Source organism: Callospermophilus lateralis, chromosome 1, assembly GCF_048772815.1.
Source record: "Callospermophilus lateralis isolate mCalLat2 chromosome 1, mCalLat2.hap1, whole genome shotgun sequence".
In the NCBI taxonomy this organism is placed as follows: Eukaryota; Metazoa; Chordata; class Mammalia; order Rodentia; family Sciuridae; genus Callospermophilus; species Callospermophilus lateralis.
Genome location: NC_135305.1, coordinates 212,603,889 through 212,624,888, shown reverse-complemented (window position 1 = coordinate 212,624,888; position 21,000 = coordinate 212,603,889). Strand labels below are relative to the sequence as shown.

General features: G+C 48.0%; 1 protein-coding gene across 1 annotated transcript in view; it reads left to right on the top strand.

Annotated features, from left to right (window-relative positions):
• The first annotated feature begins 451 nt into the window (after positions 1-451).
• LOC143400055 (adhesion G protein-coupled receptor E2-like) overlaps positions 452-21,000 on the top strand; it is a 35,888-nt gene continuing 15,339 nt past the window's right edge. Inside the window, exons 1-7 of the mRNA XM_077110239.1 lie at positions 452-524; positions 8,219-8,272; positions 8,449-8,568; positions 9,112-9,267; positions 15,181-15,327; positions 15,437-15,483; positions 20,545-20,622. Coding sequence (XP_076966354.1) covers positions 452-524; positions 8,219-8,272; positions 8,449-8,568; positions 9,112-9,267; positions 15,181-15,327; positions 15,437-15,483; positions 20,545-20,622 — 675 coding nt within the window. The remainder of the gene's footprint in view (positions 525-8,218; positions 8,273-8,448; positions 8,569-9,111; positions 9,268-15,180; positions 15,328-15,436; positions 15,484-20,544; positions 20,623-21,000) is intronic.

Genomic DNA, 21,000 nt, shown 5'->3' with positions numbered 1-21,000 from the left:
AAATACAGAAGATAATTAGAAATTATTTTGAAAATTTGTATTCCAATAAAATGAAAAATATTGAAGCCATCAACAAATTTCTAGAGTCATAGGATTTGCCCAAACTCAATCAGGATGATATATACAAGTTAGACCGGATCACTTTTAAGCAATGAACTAGAAGACGCCATGAGAAGCCTACCAACCAAGAAAAGCCCAGGATCAGATGGATACACAGCTGAGGTCTATATTAGTTCTTTTGATGGAAGTTTTATTTTAGTTTTGTTTTATTTCAATGTACTTCTTCCTCTCCAACCTGTCCTTTGTGGACATCTGCTTCACCTCCACCACCGTCCCAAAGATGCTGGTGAACATCCAGACACAGAGCAAGGCCATAACACATGAAGACTGCTTCATACAAATTTACCTTTATATATTATTTGTAGGGTTGGACGACTTCCTCCTGGGCGTGATGGCCTATGACGGGTATGTGGCCATCTGCCACCCCCTACACTGCATTGTCATCGTGAACCACAGGATCACTGGTGTGCTGGTGCTGGCATGCTGGGTCACAAATGTCCTGAATTCCTTACTAGAAACTGTAATGGCATTGAGGCTGTCCTTCTGCACAGACCTGGAAATCCCACACTTTGTGAACTGAATCAACTGGTCCTACTTGCCTGCTCTGACACTTTTCTTAATGAAACAGTGAAATATTTTGCACCTTTGCTACTGGATGGAGGTTCCCTCATGGGTATCCGTTACTATTACTCCAGAATAGTGTCTTCCATGAGTGCAATCTTACCAGTGCAGGTAAAATACAAAGTATTCTCCACAGGTGCATCTCACCTCTTCTCACTCCTTATTTTATAGTATCCTCCTGGGGGTGGACTTTAGTTCTGCTGTGACCCAAAATCAATGCTGTACTTCCACAGCCTCAGTAATGTACACAGTGGTCACCCCGATGTTGAACCCCTTCATCTACAGTCTGAGGGATAGAGACATCAAGAGAGCTCTGAAAAAAAAGTTCAAGATAAAACTATAAAAGGGTCCATGTTGCTGGGTCTGAAAGATTTTTTTTAGATCACAGAGCTCAAAGCCTCAGGGAAAAATATTACAATTTTTTTCATCTGATTTTAGAAGTACAACTGTTCCTTCTGTTCATTTTCTGGAGTTTCTCTTCCTTTGATCTCAACTTCTCTACAAAAGTTATAAAGCACACCCTGATATGCTTTCTGTTCCTTCTGAGATATGAACAGTGTTCCTCTTAACCACTTGCATACTTCCTCAAACTTATTTTGTTTTCTTTATTTTTAAGAGAGAGAGAGATAATTTTTTAATATTTATTTTAAAGTTTTCAGCAGACACAACATCTTTATTTGTATGTGGTGCTGAGGATCAAACCCAGGGCCACACGAATGCCAGGCAAGTGCGCTACCGCTTGAGCCACATCCCCAGCCCTACAAACTTATTTTCAATCCTGGATTAGAGATATTGGAAATTCAGTTTCATCTCATGGGATGACATGCGTTTCTGAAAACCATTTCTTCTCCCATGATGGATCATATGGAATAATTTTTCTTTTATTGATACTAAAACACACAGTCGTGCATGGTACTCCTGTGGGGGGAATGCATTTGACAGTTAAGATGGCCTGTGTAATAATCCTGTACTGGAGGGAATCCCACAGCATGGTTTTGCCCTTGTGGGTCCCTCATGCCTCCACGTGTCCCCATCTCAGCTGCTCTTCCTGATGAGGCAGATTCTAACAAACCAGTGAGCTTCATGGCTGCACACTGGCATTTCTTCTCACCATTGGGATTCTTTTCTCTTGCCCAGCTTGGTGTCCACAGTCTCTACCATAATCACTGACAAAGTTTATTTTCAAATACTTGTCTCCACTTGAAGTCTAGATAGAAATAAAACTTAAAAGGAAAGTTTGGTTAATTTGGTCTCAGAAACAGAGAGGACATTAAATATGATGAGACAAACCTCTACATTACACATTGTATTGCTATGTAAAATATATCTTTTCATCTGGCAAATACAATCACCAAGGTGTGGAAGGTTGGTGTTCGTGTGTCAGGGGTTTGATCGTTGAGGTTGGTCGGTATTTTCTACGTTGCACTATTGAGTCAGTGATGTGTTTCTGCTTGAAAATGTTCAGTGCTGCCTGGAAATATTAATCCTTCCATTGTTCTAAGTAAAATCTTCCTCCCCTTTCTGAATTTTGCCACAGCAAGAGCAGGGTAGTAAATGAGCAATACCCATATCCTCCATTATGTGTGTCTTCAGGCTCAGAATGACTTCAGTCCTCAAGATCAAAGGATGGCTCACAAGGGGGCTTGATTCCTGCCCTTCATGGGATTTCTGGCCACAGGCTCTCCTAGGAACATGACTGTTCTTTTCCTGAGTCAGACTCAGAAAACCCCAATAGGTAGTCCCATTAGGTAATAAAAAAACCTTATTAAACCATTTGCATTGAGGACTGCTTGTTCTACAGCAATAGCTAGCTCTTGCAATAACTAAAGAGAACAGAGTTAAGGGTAATTGTAATAAACTGCCAGTTTCTTTCTTTGGTATTTGTTCTCATTTTAAAGACAATATTCACATTTGGATATAAAAGGTGGGGTAAAGTAGTCACAGTTTGCAAAGATGAGAGCTTGAATACCTGTAGGGGATTGTCCTTCTGTCCATCACATCCCCCACTTACCCAGCAGCTCTGACCTAGAGAAGCTCATGCAAACACACACACACACACACACACACACACACACACACACACTCACTAACATGGTTCTCACCTTGCCAACTTGCTTGAATGGGGGGCCCAGCAAATTTCTGAGAAGGGGCAGATAGTCAATGTCTTGGGCTTCACAGGCCACATGGTCTCTCACAGTGATTCATCTCTTCCATGAGGGTGGCAGTCACCATATATACCAAAGGAGCAGGTGTGACTGTCTCCCAACCAAACTTTACTAATGGAGACCAAAATTTGAACTTGATGCAAAACCACAGTGAGATGCACTTCACACCCCAGAATGAACATAGAGAGGCAAAGACTGCAGAATCCCCATGAGGTGGAACCCAGAACTGCTGGTGTCTGGGGAGAGAGAGGAGACCAATGGTTACCAGGGCCGGACAGGGAAGAGGAAGGGTAGTAGAGGTCGTCAACAGGCACAAAGTCACAGATAGGAGGAATGAGTACTGGTGTTCTGTTGCATTCTAGAGTCACTAAAGCTAATCAGAATGTAATTTTTTAAAATCTAGAATATTTTGGATAATCTCAGCACAAAGAAATGATATATGTTTAAAGTGATGCATGTGACAATTACCCTAAAATGATCATTACATATTATTGACCATAGGTATCAATAAGTAATATAAAAAGTATCATTTTTAAAAGAAAATAAAAATATTGGTGAGGATAGGAATGGAAAATGGTCCAGCCAGTGTGGAAAATAGTTTGGCAGTTCCTCAGAAAGTTAAACATAGAATTATCATATCACACAGCAACTCCACCCCATCTGTGTGCACCCCAAAGAATAGAAAATTGGGTCTCAAATAGATGCTTGTACACCAATGTTCATAGCACATATTTAGTGCTGAGTTGCTGAGGCTGGCTTTATATTTATAATCCTCCTGCCTCAGCCTCCTGAGCCACTGAGACAAAGAGAAATTTATATGTTCTTAACTGAAAAAGAAAAATGAATGGCAAATAAATACACAGCAATCAAGAAAACTGAAATTAATTTTTTAAAAAGAGCTAAAATGTCAAGCATTAGTTTAGGAAAAATCTACCAAATTGATTATATTCAACAGTTGTTAGACCAGGGGTGAAATGGATATTCCTATATGGTAGATACTACAGTAAACTTACATAGACATTTTATTCAACAATTTGGTACCAGTTATGAAAATTTAATCTGGATATACCTAAGGCCCAGCAATCACACCTCTTTTAATCTATGTCACATTAAACAATCCCATGTTCACAGAAAGCTATTTATAAGGTTTACTGCAGTATATTTGCAAGAGTGAAAAATTTCACTACATACAAGCAACCATCAATAAAGAATAGCAAAATGAATAGGATATATTGGTATAAATTTTAAAAACAGGATACACCTTGCATGATATAGCTCTTACACAGATATTTAAAAAGATCTTCATTATTGTCCCCCCACCATAGGGCATCAATGCATTCTACTGTCATGTATACCTAATTAAAACAAATAAAAATTAATTTAAAAACCCTTCAATACACGAAGTTGAATGGGAAAGGCAAGTTGAAATATAATCCATATTGTATTATCAAGTTAATACTTACAGTATAATATTGTATATTTTTATAAGTGCAAGGTGATGAGCCTGTGTTTAGGAGCAATGATTTTAAACATAATAGCCCCCATTGGTAACATGAGTTTCTTTTCAATAGTACATATAATTATTAATATTATTTCATTATAACAAGAGTTGGCTTAGGGATTATAAGGGAGAATACACATCATATTCATAATAGATGAGACTTCTGCCTAGCAAACTCAAATTGGGCCAGGAAGCAATATAGAATTTGGTGTAACCTGGGGATGGGGACATTCAAACTTTCAGTGTAGGGATTTGTCATTATATTCCCCACGGCACACTAGTACACTTAACAATAAAGACTGCAAAGAATAAGATGTCTACCAGGTATTTGAAATAATAGCTTAATTTTTCACAGCAATTACCCATTTTTCTTTCAATGTGATTATGCATCATAAATACAGAAAACACAATACTAAAATTTGTAACAAACAATAGTAGTATGGGGACCAGGTGGCTCTGCAGGAACTGCCTTCTTAGACTTTCCAGGTGTGAGTTTTGGGAATTCCAAGTCTTGTCTCTGGTTGAGGACTCAGTGCTTTTGGTGGAAAGGAAACAGTAAGACACAAACTTATACAGACTCACCTTCTCCCTGCCCCAGAGGAGAGTCACGTGTTGGGTTGTTTGACTTCTCCTGTGCCATCTACTGAAGCCCTGAATTCTATATTTAATCATGAGCCTTGTTTTCATGTAAGTTACACAAGTAAGTCTAGGGATAGGTAATAAATAGATAAGTCTATTCATTCTGAACCAAGGTCCTTATGGGGCAAGAAGACCAGGAGAATGATCCTTCCTGCTTGAGGCATCTAATATACAGTGTCCTACCTTCCTGTCTCAGAAGATGTGAGTCACCCCCAAGGAGATCTTCAGCATGATTATTACCCAAACTAAGCAAATATTTGGAAACAAACCTCTGAGTTCTGAGAAATTCACCAGGGAACTGATCGGAGGAAGAAAGCATCCAGACTGTGATTTCCTCTCTGTGGTCAACTTCGTCACGAGTCATATTTAAACAGGAAGCATTCTGAACTCCAACCAGAACCAAATGCCCTCGGTCACTGGGCTGGCTGGTCTTGGCACCATGAGGAGTGGATGTCTAAGACTGCTCCAAGGTAAGTGGAATCGTGACATGTGACAGGCAAGAAAGGGAGCTAGGAGCCACCAGCAAGTCCTTTGCTTCATTTTTGACTGGTTTTCTCACTGTCCCTGTAAAGGAGAGCAGGAAGGGTATTTTTAAAAGCTATCAGCTCTTTTTAAAAAAATTAAGTTCTCAAAGGACAAATTTATTCCTACAAAGTTACTCTTAGTGAAAACTTTGGGACTTAGCAGGGATTTGTCATTATACTCCCCACGTGTATCAGGGTTCTCCAGATGAATAAGACCAATAGGGCACTATTCAGAAAGAGGGAAGGATGATTGTTATAAGGATATTCTCATGCAGTTCTACAGGCTGAGAAGTCCAGACTATACTGGGTATGTGGCAGGAGGGAGACCTGGGAAGAGGTCGAAGAATGGAGACTAGGAAAGAGGTACAGAATCCAGACTAGGAAGAGTTGGCAAAATGGAGACCACGAAAAGGGGTTGAATGATGGAGACCCAGGGAAGAGGTGGCAAGATGAAGACCAGGGAAGAGGAGGAAGGATGGAAACCAGGGAAGAGATAGCAAAATGTAATCCCAGAAAAGAGGTGGAAGGATGGAGATTCAAAATAAGATGACAGGATGGACCAGGAAAGAGGTGGCAGGATGGAGACCCAGAAAAGAGGTGGTAGGATGGAGACTAGGGAAGTGGTGCCAGTATACAGACCAGAGAAAAGGTGGCAGGGTGGAAACAAGAAAAGAGATGGCAGGATGAAGATCTAAGGAATAGGGGTCAGGATGGAGACACGGGGAAGAGGTAGCAGGATGGAGACCAGGGAAGAGGTAGCAAAATAGAGTCCAGAGAAGACACAGATATGAGGAAGAGGCAGCAGACTGGAGACCTAGGGCAAACGTGAAAGAATCCAGACCAGGGAAGAGGTGGAAGAATGGAGACCCAAGAAAGAGGTGGTAGGATCCAGACCAACGAAGAGGTGACAAGATGGAGACAGGGAAGAAGTGGCAGGATGGAGACCCAGAGAAGAGGAACAGGTGGCAGAATGAAGTCCCAGAGAAGAGGTAACAGAATGGAAAACAGGGAAGAGGTGGTAGGATGGAGAAAGAGACCCAGGGAAGATATGGCAAGATGAAGACTCAAGGCAGAGACGTCAAGATGGAGACCAGGAAAGAACTGACAGGATTTAGATCAGGGAAGAGGTGGCAGGATGGAGACCAAGGAAGAGGTGGCAGGATGGAGACCAAGGAGGAGGTGGCAAGATGGAGACCAGGGAGGAGGTGGCAGGATGGAGACCAGGGAAGAGGTGGCAGGATGGAGACCCAAGGCAGAGTTGGCAGGATAAGGATCCAGAATAAGGTGGCAGGTGCCAGACCAGGGAAGAGAGGGCAGGATGTAGACCCAGGGAAGACATGACAGGATCCAGGCGAGGGAAGAGTTGGCGGGGTGGAGACCAAAAAAGAGGTGGCAGTAGATAAACCAGGAAATAGGTGGCAGGATGGGGACCCAGGGAAGAGGTGGCAGAATGGAAACCCAGAGAAAAAGTGGCATGATGGAGAAGCAAGGAAGAGGTGGCAAGATGGAAACCAGGGAAGCAATGACAAGATCCAGACCAGGAAAGAGGGGGCAGGATGGAGACCAGGGAGGAGGGGGCAGGATGGAGACCAGGGAGGAGGGGGCAGGATGGAGACCAGGAAAGAGGGGGCAGGATGGAGACCAGGGAGGAGCTGATGTTCCATCTCAGGTCCAGAAGCAGTCTGGGCCAGAACTCCGTCTTCCTCAGGGGGCCAGTCTTGGTCTCTTAGGGCCTCCATGGGTTAGATGAGCCCACACAGGAGAGGGGATCCTGCTTTCCTTGCATCTTCACATTCAATGGGGTCTCCTCTGATGAAGGCCTCACGGCAATGTTTAGAGCCTGACCAGCTGTCCAGGCAGCGCATTAGATAAATTGACCAAGAAGGAACCACCAATACCCCTAGACTTTGTTTTAGGGATTGAGAACCAGACTCTCTTTGACTCCTTGCCTGTCTCTCTGTTGAACAGCAAGAGGCTCATGTACCTAAGGCTCCATTGACTTGAGGAGGGTCCCCAGGATGTGCCCTGGGAGGGGGAAGCTGCTGAGTGGCAGGAACAGCAGGAGGAGGCCCCCAGCCTGAGCCCAGCACCTGCCCACAGCACCTTCCTGTGGGGGGGTAATAGGGCACCATGGGGTCCCAGGACAGGCTGTGGGGCTGACAGTGGTGGTGGCAGATGTGGCTCTCAGGTGCTCCAGCCACAGCTGCAGGCCAGGTGGCTAGTGTGTTGTGTGTCCCAGGAAGGGGACAGGGCCAGAGCACCTGAGAGACCAGGCAGGGGACCTGAGAGAACAGATGGCCGTGACCCTCCCTTCCTACCTAAAGGCCAGGAATGGTGGTAAACACCCTGACACACTGGGGTTTGTTCCCACGTGATTCTAGGACATGGGTGTCATCTTGTCCCCACTCCACAGAAAGGGAAACTGAGGCAGGCAGTGAGGCAGCCTGCCTGTGCTCCAGGATCGGAACCAGGGCCACCAGGCTCCAGTCCCCCACCCACAGGCCAGGAGAGCCACGGCTGGAGCCCAGAGCTTGCCAGGCTCAGCCCCCTTCCCATCACCCAGACCCTCTGGGAGGCACCACCTGGGCTCCCTCTGAGGAGTAGACCAGGTCCAAGCCCAGGAGGGTCCTCAGCCCCTGCCCTGCAGTGCATCACCTCCGGCCTCCTCTTTCTTCTGGGCCCACTGACCCGCCCTCTCTGTGTCTCAGGGCTGCTGTGTGTCCTGCTGAGTCTCTCCAGAGCTGGAGCCCAGGGCTCTCAGGGTGAGTGTGTGGGGAGCAGCGTGTCCACAGCCAGAGCCTGGGAGGGGCCCTGCACCCGCAGCCCAGGCAGGAGAGGCCTGGGCAGGGAGGCTCAGGGCAGCTCCCAACTTCCTGGGACCCTCCTCTAGTGACCCCATTGCCCCCTCCCAGCCTCTTAACCCTCTGTGCCCCCACAGCCTGTAACCCCCGGTGCCCTCTCAACTCGGAATGTGTCAACGCCACCGCCTGTCGCTGCAAGCCGGGGTTTGCCTCTTCATCCACAGAGATCTTCACTGACCCCCTGGAGATCTGTGATGGTAAAGAGGATGGGGGAGGGGCAGAGGCACATCAGAGACTGCGGGTGCCCAGTGCCAGTGGGGTCATGGGTAATGGTCAAGGCTGAGCCTTTGATATCAAGGTCATCTTCAAAGACAGAAAAGAGAAAGGGAAGAGTAAGATGGCAGAGAGACGAGGGAATTGCATCCCTTCCTGCAAAGAAAGGACCTGGGTCCCAGGAGTTGGTCTCAGCCTGCCCTTAGGTCTGGGGAGGATGACACTGAACTTGTAGCCCACACACTACCTTGGCATTGTCCCCTGGGGACAATGTCCAATTGTCCAATTGCCCCCTTTGTACAATTGTCTAAACTGGGGGTGTTAGTCAGAGGACTGTGTTGAGCAGATCAGACTGTGTGGACTTCAGGAATGGCTTGCCCCAGCATAGCCTCAGCAGTGCATCCCAGGATTCTGCCCAAAAGATACTAACTCAACATTAGACCCCATGCTGGAGGGTCAGGTAGGGGACAGGAGTCTCTTCCCTAAGAGACCACACACCTTTGGGAGGTGACCCTATTATGTTGCAGATATCAACGAATGTTTGTTGCCTCAGAAAGTGTCCTTTGGATATTTTGCTGACTGCCACAATGTGCAGGGGAGCTACTACTGCACGTGCTTCCCAGGATTTGAGTTTGTTTCTGGGGCAAAAACATTCAGTAATGCGAGTGAGAACACATATCAAGGTAAGGCCCACCCTGCCCCATGCAGTTCAGGGCAACAAACCTGATCTGGGGACAACACCCAGTTATATTCTTAGCGCCTGGACTGTGAGATGTGGCAACTGTGTGTGCACCCGTCACCAGTGTGAGAGGCGCCGGAGGGTCAGGGCACTCTGGGACCAGCTGCTTGGCCCCATTCTGATAGCTCTGCATGTGACGATGACCAGGATGCTTATCAGGAAACCCTGTGGACATGTGAGATGACACAACATCATTGTTGTTTTCTGTTTTAAAAAAAAAAATGCCAGGCACCAGTGGCCTGTGCCTGTGATCTCAGTTAGTTGGGAGGCTGGGGCAGGAGGATCACTAGAGCCCAGGAGTCCAACCCAGCCTGGGAAACAGAGGGACCTCATCCCTAGCAGGGAAAAGTGGGAGAGAGAGAGAAAAGAAAAAGAAAACCACAGGAAGGAGCCCCTATCTTCTAAAGCTACAAACAAAGATAGAGGCTGGGGTGCGGCTCCCGTGGAGAGGCCTTGCCTGGCATGAGCAGGGCCCTGGGCTCCCTCCCCAAAACTGCAGGAAATCAAAACCAAACCAGAGGTAGTTTTGCTCTTAGTTCACTGTGTGACTTCAGTCAAGTCACCTCACCTCTCTGTGCTTCAGTGTGTCCATCTGCAGAAGGGGAGTCCTGGGACTGGGCTGAAGCTCAGTGGTAGAGCACTTGTCTAACAGTTGTGAGTCCTTGGGTCAGTCCCCAGCTCCAGGGGAAGAAAGGGGGAGAGGGGAGAGTCATAAGGAGGGGAAAGAGATCCAAAGGCACTGAGCAGGTCCCAGCTCCCAGAACATGCTGTTAGCAATGGCTTCTGAGCTGAACAGGGCCTGGACGCCAGGAGTTGTGCTCACCTGCCTTTAGGTCTGGGGGGATGAGGAGCTTCCAGCCCATGTCCACCTCAGCATTGTCCCCTGGGTCCAGATCCAGGGGTGTCGGACAGAGGACGGGGACAGAGCTATCCTGTGGCACACAGGGGCCAAGGCCCTGGGTGACACAGGTGGTGCCCACTCCAGGCCACTGTCCCACCAGCACAGAGAGGGAGGGTGGTGTGAAGGCCAAGGTCAGAGGCAGGGATCAGCTCCCTGGGTCCAAAGCCTGGACTGGCCACCCGTGAGCAGCATGGGATCAGCAAAACCACTTCCTCTCTTGGAGCCCTCCTTGCATCTGCCCCTAGGAGCCTGGAGCCCAGAGATCCCATGAGGTGGGGGCTCTCAGTGGCTCATTACTGGGGAACCCAGGGAGCTGCGGGGGGAGGCTGAGCCCAGGATGTGGGGAAATGTGGGAGTTGGTGGAAGGTTCCCTGGGGGTGCTGCTGCATCTCATTCCCAGCTGTCCCCATGCGACCCCACCCCACCTCGTCCCCTCCACCCATGGCACACCTCTGCAGCCATTGCTGCCAGCTGGGAACAGGGGAGGGGACTGTGATCGCCCCATGGGGGCTGGACAGGGTCCCTTAGGGAGCATCAGCCCTGTCCTGGCCCGTCCTGCTGTTGATCCACACAGCCAGAATGAGGGGTTCCAGCAGGGCATCCTCAGGTGCAAAAATGGGTCCAGGAGACCAGAAGCCCTCCCTGCCTCATCCTGACCCAGGAATCCTCTGGGCTCCGGGAATCTTTGAGCCCTTTCTGGGACACCCAGGGCCATCTGCCATGAGCTATCACTCACTCCTGTCCTGGGTTCTCTGAGGCTGCTGTGTGGCCATTCACCTCAGGCCTCTGTCCTGTGGGTCCCTGTGGCACTCAGAGGGGACCTGCTTCCTGAGCATGTTCCCCTCACGTTTAGAGACCAGGAGAGATGAGACGCCAGGAAACACCCCAGGCCTCATCTGGGAGCTGCTTCCAGAAGCTTCCTCATTTCCTGTCTGTGGCCCTCTCTGATAAGGGGGAATTTCCTCCAGGGGTGGGGACAGCAAGACTCCCCGGAGACAAGCTGGGCACCTTGGAAAGGCTGTCAGTGTCCACCCACAGTTCTGAGTGCCACACCAGGAGCTGGGGGATTCCTGGGGACGATCGAGGGTGCATTTGTGCCACTGTGAGGAAAGGCAGGTGGGACCTGCTGGGCCTGGGCACCTGGGGCTTTTGGTTTTCTAGTTGTTTGTTTGTTTTGGTCCTGGGGACCTAACCCTGGGGCCTTACCACTAACCACATCCCTGGCCTCCTGAGTCACTGGGATTACAGCCTGTGCCACCTCACCTGCTTGAGCACCTCGCTTTAGTTCTTCTTGCTGCTGCTCAGTGGTTGGGTTTTAGAAATTTTAATAAAACCTGTATACCATAAAACTTATCATTTTAACCACATTTCAGTATATTACTTCTGTGGCCCTGATCACATTCCTGTTACACAGGCATCTCAGTCATCCCTCTCCAGGAATATATTCCTGGTTTTTTTCTGTATTTATTTAATTAACAAATAAAAATATTGTACATATTGATCAGGTACAGAAGGATATTTTGAAATATGCATGCCCACTGGGATGGCTAAATGGAGCTGATTAGCATATGCAATGCCCTCAGGTGCTGATTTTTGTGGTAAAAACACTTCAAATCTAATCCCTTAGTGATTTTCAAGAATATAGAACATTGGCCAGTGGTGCACACCTGGGATCCAGCAGCTCAGGAGGCTGAGGCAGGAGGATCTTAAGTTCAAAGCCAGCCTCGGCACTTAGCAAGCAAGGCCCTAAGCAGTTTGGTGAAACCCTGCCTCAAAGTAAAAATTAAAAGGGCTGGGGATGTGGCTCAGTAGTAGAGTGTTCAACCCCTGGTACCAAAAATAAATAAATATGAACAATAGATCTCTTGAACTTAGCTCATTCTACCTGAAGTTTTGTGCCTTGGATGCACATCTCTCCAACCCCCTCCTGTTGCCCCAACCCCTGGGAAACACCATGCTACCCTCTCCTTCCAGGAGTTTGACTGCTCAGGTCCCACGTGGAGGTGACACTGTGTGGTATTTGTCCTTCTGTTTCTTGCTTATTTCACTTTACATATGTCCTCCAGGTTCACCTGTGTTGTTGTGATTGACAGAGTTTCCTCCCTTTTTAAGGCTGAAAAGCATCCCCCTGTAGGTGGGTTTTCTGCTTATTCACTCTCCTGTGGATGGATGGACACCTCAGTTGACTCCAGAGCTTGGCTATTGTGAATAGTGCTGCAACATGAAGCCTGCTTGTCTCTCTACTGATAGATAGAGGTCAGATCAATATTCTGATCTGGTTTCTTTGCGTGCAAACCCAGAAGAAGGATTTCTGGATCCCATGCAGTTCTATTTTTAATATCTGAGGACCGTCCCCACTGCCTTCCATCACAGCGGGGCTCACTTGCGTTCCCAGCCATGGTGTGCATATTGTCCTTTTCTCTGACTGCTGGCCACCCTGTGCCTATCAGCCTTCCCCAACAGCTACCCAGCTGGTGTGAGGCTACATTTCATCACTGTTCATTTCTAGTCCCCTGAGGATTGGCGATGGCGGGGGATTTCTCCTGGGCCTCTGGGCCCTTCTCCTGTTGTCCTTTGAGAAGTGTTTGTTCAAGTCATTTGCCCATTTGCAGATGGGGTGAGCGGGTTTCTTACTGCTGAGTTTCTTGATCAAGCTCCTCATGATACTTTGCATATTGACACCTAATAAGATGCGTGGCTTGTGAGTGTGTCTCCTGTTCCCTGAGTTGTCCCTCACTCTGTCCACTGTTTCCTTTGCTTTTCAAAAGCTGTTAGTTGGCTACGATCCCCTTGGTCCATTTGTATTTTGCTGCCTGTGCCTTTGGTCCAGTCCAAACCATCACTGACAGGCCACTGTCCCACAGCTCTCCCTGTGCTCTCCGCTAAGCAGCTGGGCAGCTCCAATCTGACCTTCACTGTTTAATCTGAGGTGATTTTTATGTGGTGTGAGGGGAGGGTCTGACGTCCTCCTGGTAGGCATGTCCAGGGCCCCAGACCTTTTACTGAAGAGTCCTTCCCATTGTGCGCTCTTGGCACCTTCATCAACAATCAGCTGTAAATACATGGGTTTTTCTGGGCTGTCTGTTCTGCTCCGTGGCTGTGTGTGTCTGTCCCCATACAGAACCACACTGTGTTGTCACTACAGCTTCCCAGTAGATTCTGAAGTCAAGTCATGGGATGTGCCCAGCTTTGCTCTGTTTCTGAGCACCTGGCTTTATCCTCAGGTGTTAATGATGAGTGTCACTCTGGGAAGCCTTTGGCCATGACCTCCCACCCCCCACTGCTTAGGCATCAAGGGTGGCCATCACTGCCACCTGCTCCCTGAGCGTAGACCACCTGTAGGACCCAGTGGTGCAAAGATTCCCACAGGGGAGGGTCCAGGGAATGGCTGGCCTCCCTCTGCCACTCCAGGATGGAGAGGAGATGTAGATCCCTTGCCAGGCCCCACCATGGCACAGAATCTGAACCCACATGTCCTTGGGCTCTGCTCCAGAGAGCAGAGTGGTCCTGGGACTTCCAGAGCAGCCCGGCTCAGGAGGTCCATCTGGGGTCTTAGGTCTGTGTTTGTCTCACAGCAGGGTCAGGCTGAGCACCAGGGTCTCTTCCCTGAGAGAAAGCACAACTTTGGGAGGTGAGCCTTTGACCCATTATGTTGCAGACCACCAAATGAGGGCCATGAGAGTGCCCCGTGGAAAATCTGCAGACGGCCAGGTCATGGAGGGCACTATTGCTGCATGCACAGCCCAGGCTGTGTGCCCATTTCTGGAGCCAAGAATCCTTTATTAATGAGAGGAAACAGCTGCAAGGTAGGCCCTTCCCCCACCTCCCCATCAACAGGGTTGAGGTTGCCAGACCCTTTCCTGTGACATCTACTTGGCAGAACCCTGGTTACAGGAGTGGTGCCCTGGTCTGAGGCAGGTGTGCATGTTCCTGTTGCCCAGCACAGAGGCAGGGTAGCATGAACGTCAGGGGCAGCTCTGCATCTGGCTGCCTGGGTCTAAAATCTGCCTGTGCCACCTGTTAGCTGCATGTTATTAGTCAAATCCCTACCTCTCTTTGAACTTGGTCTACCAAATGTATATGGAAGGTGATCATAGCAGTGCCTACCTCCTGTGTCTTCCAGGAGGATTATGAAAATTACAAGTGCCTGTAAGACAGCCTGGCACTGGTGGGTGCTGGACTCGTCTTATGTGTTTAAAAGATGAGCACATCTGCACCCATTTAAGGAGTTGCCCAGAGGGTTTGGGTCTTCCTGGGGGCCATGTCCCTGCCATTCAGAAGAAAGCTAGTTCCACACAACTTGCTCTGGTCCTTGCCATGGTCTGGCCTGACACCATGATTCCCAGGAGGAGTAACTTCCACGCATGAGCAGGATTTGCCTCCTTCCAGGGCAAGGTGGTTAGGCAAAGAAAGCTGCTTCCAGGATCCATGGGGCCAGGCAGAATCCAGCAGTGGGTGGGCAGGAGCCAGGACCCATCCAGGGAGATGGTAGTGCCAAGTACACAGAGGGAAAAGGGAAGGTGCATGAATGTAGGAGGTACACAGGGTTAAACTGGGGATCAAGGGGACTCTGAGGACACAAGGTTCCTATGGGTGCACATTGTGCCATGTGTACATACCTTGGCCAAAGTATTCAGGGGGCTGTATGGAAAGACCAGGGTCCTGGGAAAGGAACAGGGGTTCTGACGGGAGGCTCCTGAGGGACCTGGGAAGCAGAAAAAAACTAACTGGGAGGGACATGTTTCTGCAGCCTCACAACTTGCATCAGTACAGAGAAGGCATGGGGTGCATCAGGCCTCACACACTCCTCATCACACATGCAAGGTTGTAGTTCGCTAGGTGGCAGCACCACAGCCCAGGCAGGGCACTAATGGGGGAAAAGGGGGTGGAGCTCGCATGGTGGAGAGCACTGGTCCTGGCTTCAGCGGGAACCAACCCCTCTCTCTATGTCCCCAGATGTGGACGAGTGCAGCTCCGGAGAGCATAAGTGCCACCGCTCCACCACCTGCACCAACACCGGGGGGTGGTACTGGTGCTACTGCCTCCCAGGCTGGGAGCCGATTCCTGGGAGCATCAATGGCATGCACAACAACATCTGCAAAGGTACCCAGCCTGCCTAACCCCAGAACTTCCTCCACCCCACACGAGCACACGCACACACATGCCCATACACACATGCTCCTCCTAATGAATAACTGTCCTGTCCTGGCAGTCAAGCCCTTCTTCAACTGGCCTCTGCCCCCTGGAGTCCACAGCCAGGTGAGCCACCCCAACCAGGACACGGAGATGGGAATCCCTGGTGCAGCACCCTGTCCACCAAATGAGGGCCATGAGAGAAAGGAGCTGCCTATTCCACTATTTGGCCCTGAGCATCCCACCCACCTGTGACCCCTCATCTCACCTCCCAGAGTCTCTCCCGCTTCATTGACAAAGTCAACAATCTGCAAAAGCATTTAAAGTCAGCCATGGCCAAGGACACCATTCAGGTAAGGGCAGGATCCAGGGGAAGCTGGTGGAGACCTCCCATAGAGGGAGGGGGGCAGCTTTGGTCTAGGGGGTGGAAATACGCCCAAGCACAGTGGGGTTCTGCTCTGAGCTGGCCACTCTCCCAGGGCAGGTGGAAGAGGACACTGGGAGCCACACACACTGTTGGACGCCCACATGCACTGTCTGACCTCTTGCTCTCATCCTGGTCTTTGGGTTTTGTCATCCTTGATGGTCACGAACCAGGGCTGATCTTTGAGGAGCAAGGACCACCCAGGGAGTCCCAAACCATGCTCTCTCTATCACCAACTGGACAGTGTCTGGGTCTGTTCTCTGGGCTGAGTGGTCAAGCTTTTCGTGTGGTCCTTTTGACCCAAGTCCACCTGCTCTGTGCCCCCATCCCTCCAGGGGATCATGCAGGAGGTGGATGAGCTGCTGGAGACCCCTGGGGACCTGGAGAACCTGCCCCCCTCACAGAAGCACTGTGTGGCCACTCACCTGCTGGCAGACCTAGCCAGTGCCCTGAGACACCTGAGGAGGGCTCTGCCTGAGGGGACAGCAACCTTCAATTATTCTGCAGGCACAGGTAAGTCCCTGGGTCTGCTCCAGCCCCTGTTCCTAGCCTCATCCTCTTCTGATCCCACTTGAGCTGAGTGGCCACACTGTACCTCAGTGACTCACATAAATAATCACAACAGTGAAAAAGGCAGAAAACCAAAAATAGTACACATTTAAGTAGCAAATAAAAACAGATTCAAAAACTAATGTGGAAGAATACAAATGAATCTTTTTTAAGTATTCTATGTTTCATTGTAGTAAAATTCACATCACATAAAATTCACCATTTAATTTCAACACTTATCATTCACCAAAAAATAAATATGTAAATAAAATCCACCAGTTCTACTTTTCAGTGGAATCAAGAACCTTCACAAACTGATGCAGCCATCACCGTCATTTCTAAGACATTTTTCTCTAAAATTAAACACAGTGCCTCCTCGGCTTTCATTCCTCATTCCTCCCCTCCCACAAACCTGGCATCCACTCACCTGCTTGTTGTCTTAAAGGAGCTGCCTGTTCCACTATTTAGTGTGAAGCAAAGTGTGACCTGTCCCTCTAGCTTCTTCCACCTAGAATAATGCTGTTGAGCATGGCATAGCATCACTCCATCCCTCTTCACAGTTGAGTATTATTCCATCCTATAGGTGTTGAGTTGACCCACTCAGCCACTGATGAACATTTGGGTTAGTCCCACGTTTTGGCTGTTGCAAAGATATTGATGTATAAGTGTTTGTTTGAATAACTATTTGCAGTTCTTGGAGTATCTACCAAAGAGTAGACTTGCTAGGTACCATGGTAATTCTGGGTTCAATTATGGGGGGGGGGGGAACCACGAGACTGTTTTCAAAGTGGCTGTATTACTGTATATTACACCAGAGGGTGCAAAACCTTGGGAAAAAGTGTTATTTCTGATTAATTTGGTTTTATCACATCCGTTCTAGTGCATGTGAGGAGATGTCTCATTGCCGGTTTGAGTTGCATCTCCCTGTTGACTGGTGATTTTTAGCGTCTTTTTATGTGCCTCTGGCCATTTGTGTATCTTTTTGGATAAATGTCTGCTCAGATCCTTTGTGCATTTGTGATTGGGTTGGTTATTTGAGTTTTAAGAGCTTTTCACCTACTTTGACAGGAAATCATTATGAGATATGCCACTTGGAATTGCTTTCTCCATCCTATGGATTATATTTTCACCTCTGTAATAATCGTTTCACTTTAAAGTCAGATATTTTGAATTTTGAGGAGGTCTACTTTATCTACTTTCTCCTTCATTGCTGTACATTCAGTGCCATATCTAACAATCCATTTCCAAATCCAAGAATCTCCTATGGGCTTCAGTTCTTAGATTCAGGACTTTGTTTTATTTTGAGTTAATCTCTCTGTGTGGTGTGAGGTAGGGGTCCCTCATCCTTCTGTTTCCTTGGATATCCAGTAATCTCATATCAATAATTGAAGAGAGGGCTGGGGATGTGGCTCAAGCGGTGGCACACTCGTGTGGAATGCATGCGACCCGGGTTCAATCCTCAGCACCACATACAAAAACAAAAGATGTTGTGCCCGCCGATAACTAAAAATAAATATTAAAATTCTCTCTCTCTCTCCCTCTCTACCTCACTTTCTCTACCTCACTCTCTCTTTTAAAAAAAATCATTGAAGAGACTATTCTTATGCCCATTCAATAGTCTTGGTCCCCTGGCTGAAAACCAATTGACTGCAGAGGTGTAGGTTTATTTCTGGGCTCACCTTTCCCTCTGTCTTCAAGCCAGTACCACTCTGCTTTGGGCTCCTCTCATTGTCTGTCAGTTCAGAAATCAGGAGTGTGAGTCCTCCCACTTTGTTGCTCTTTTCAGCCATGATTTAACTATTTGGATCTCTTGCAATTCTGTCTTAGTTTTAAAGTGAGTTTTCCATTTAAGCAAATTATAATGTTAATGGGCTGCTGGGACATTGATAAGATGACATTGACCCTGTAGATCTCTTTGGAGAGTGTCTCCATCTTACCAATATAATGTTTCCCATTCCATGAACATGAGGTGTTCATGATAGTTCTCTAAGGACAAGTCCTGAGTTTCTTAGTTAAATTGATTCCTAATATTTTGTTACAGATTGTGTTCATAAGCAATAAAGTCTCTTATTTTCTTTTCTTGTGATGTATTTATCTGGTTTGGGCATCAGAGTAATATTGGCCTCCAGGAATTACCAGGTGGTATTATTTGAAAGAGTTTAAAAAGTTGTTCATTCTTCCCTATATTGTTCGTGAATTTCACAATCAAAACCATCTGATTTCAGAAGTGCATTTAGGAGGTTTTTCATTATTGCTTCAATCCCTTTACCCATGATAGGTCTCTTCAGATTTTCTACTTCTTCTTGAGTCAGTTTTAGTAGTTTCTGCATCCCTAAGAATTTGTCCATTTCATCTAAGTTTTCTAATTTGTTGGTGCAAAATTGCTCCTACTGTTACAGTTCTTCATAACTTAAGATTTCATATACAAATGTGTATGCACTCATGTACACACACACACACAATATATATATATATATATATATATATATATATATGAAATCTGAGGTTTACAAAGTATTATATACATATATATGTGTCTTTGTATGCACTTGAATATATGTGTGATTATAGTAAATGGGAACTAAAACAAATACATGTATATCATGTGACATATGTGTACATATACAATATTCACATATACACATATATATTCCTAACATAACTCTTCTTATTCCTACAACTCATAGAACTGTCTGTAAAAGTGCTGAAGCGAGGAGGTGGCAATGTCACCTTGAGTCTGAATCAGGCAAAGATGCAGCTGAACTGGAATCTGGCACAGAAATCTGCTACCAGAGGTAACATCTGAGATGGGGAGAAGGTGGGATGTCCACCTTACACCAGTACCATACTGTTGGAAGAGACCTCAGGGTAGGAAAAGATACCCAAGGATGTGAAAAAATACAGAATTAAAGACCAAAGGGTGATGTGGGTGGGAAGAGGTCACTAGAAGAGCATCCAAAGGGGAGGTTCTTGGAAGTGATGAGGCCACATTCTGTTGTGTGCACCTGAGAATGTGGAGCAGCAAGTCCTGCTATTATGTATCATTTTAATGCAACAATTCAAAAAAATCAGAGGCCATCTAAGGAGGAGGCCCTGGAGGAGATCCTGAGACTCACTGGTGGCCTCGTCCTGCAGGCCCTTCTGTGGTGGGCTTGGTCTCCAGCCCAGGGATGGGCAAGCTGCTAGCCAAGGCTCCCCTGGTCCTGGAGCCTGAGAAGCAGGTGGCTCCTCATGGGACACAGGAGGACTTACTGCCGAGAGTCTCACCTGTCCTGCTCTCAGATGTCATCTCAGTCTCTTTGAGCAACAAGGACACCCAGAACCTCAACTGGCCAGTTACCTTCACCTTCTCCCATCCTGTGAGTGTGCGGGTGTGGGGGGACCATGGTGTGGGAAGAGCCCCAGATCCAGGCACACTCTTGTTGTCTGTCTTAAAATTGAGGTTCGGTGGGACTCCCTACCAGTGCCCCCCATCCAGGAAATTCAGCCCTTACAACGCAGCGCTAAGGGGTCAGTATCTCCAAGCACAAAAAGATCAGCTTACACCTCTGTTCTGTTCCTGTAGCTGGTGACCTCTGAGCCAAGGCATGAAGTTCTCTGTGTCTTTTGGGACCATGGCCAAAATGGATGTGGTCACTGGACCACTGCAGGCTGCAAGACATTGGGCACCAGAGATGGCAGCACCACCTGCCGCTGTACCCGCCTCAGCAGCCATGCAATCCTCAGGGCCAGCTACAACGTGCAGGTGAGAGGCTGCCTCCATCATCGACTGCTGCAAAACAGATTTATGCAAATGTCACTGCTTAAGTAAAATAAATTTGTTATCTCACATTTCTGTGGGTCAGCAAACCAGCACGCAGGGGATAGGTTCCTTTCACATGGTCTTACAAGGCTGAAATGATTGCATTGGCCAGGGCTACAGTCTTACCTGGGACTCACAGCCCTTTCCCAGCTCCCTGGTTGCAGGCAGAATACAGTTCCCTTCTCTGAGCAGCTTTCAGCAGGGGACCACACTCCCTTCCTAAGAGCCACCCACATTTCTTCTCATATGACCTCTTGTAGGCCTTCTTCACCAGGCCTCTGCCCCCTGAAGTCAACAGCAAGGTGAGCCACCCCAGCCAGTACATGGAGGTGGGAATCATGGCATGGCTGAGAGTCCACCCCTTAGTCCTGAGCTTCCCATCCACCCATGACCCCTCATGTCACCTCCCCAGAGTCTCTCCCGCTTCTTTGACAAAGTCAACAATCTGCATAGAGATTTCAAACCAGTTGTGGCCAAGGACATCATCCAGGTAAGGGCAGGATCCAGAGGAAACAGGGGGGAAGACCTCCCACACAGGGAAGAGGGCAGCTGTGGTCTGGGGGGAGGAGACAGGCCCAAGCACAGTGGGGTCCAACTCTGAGCTGACCACTCTCCCAGGGCAAGTAGAAAAGGACACAGGTAGCCACACACACTGTTGGATTCCCACATGCACTATCTGTCCTCTTGCTCTCATTCTGGTCTTTGGGTTTTGTCATCCTTGACTGTCATGAACAGGGCTGACCTCTGATGAGCAAGGGCCACCCAAGGAGTCCCAAACCATGCTCTCTCTATCCCCAACTGGACAGTGTCTGGGTCTGCTCTCTAGGGCTGAGTGGTCAAGCTTTTAGTGTGGTCTTCTGGCCCAAGT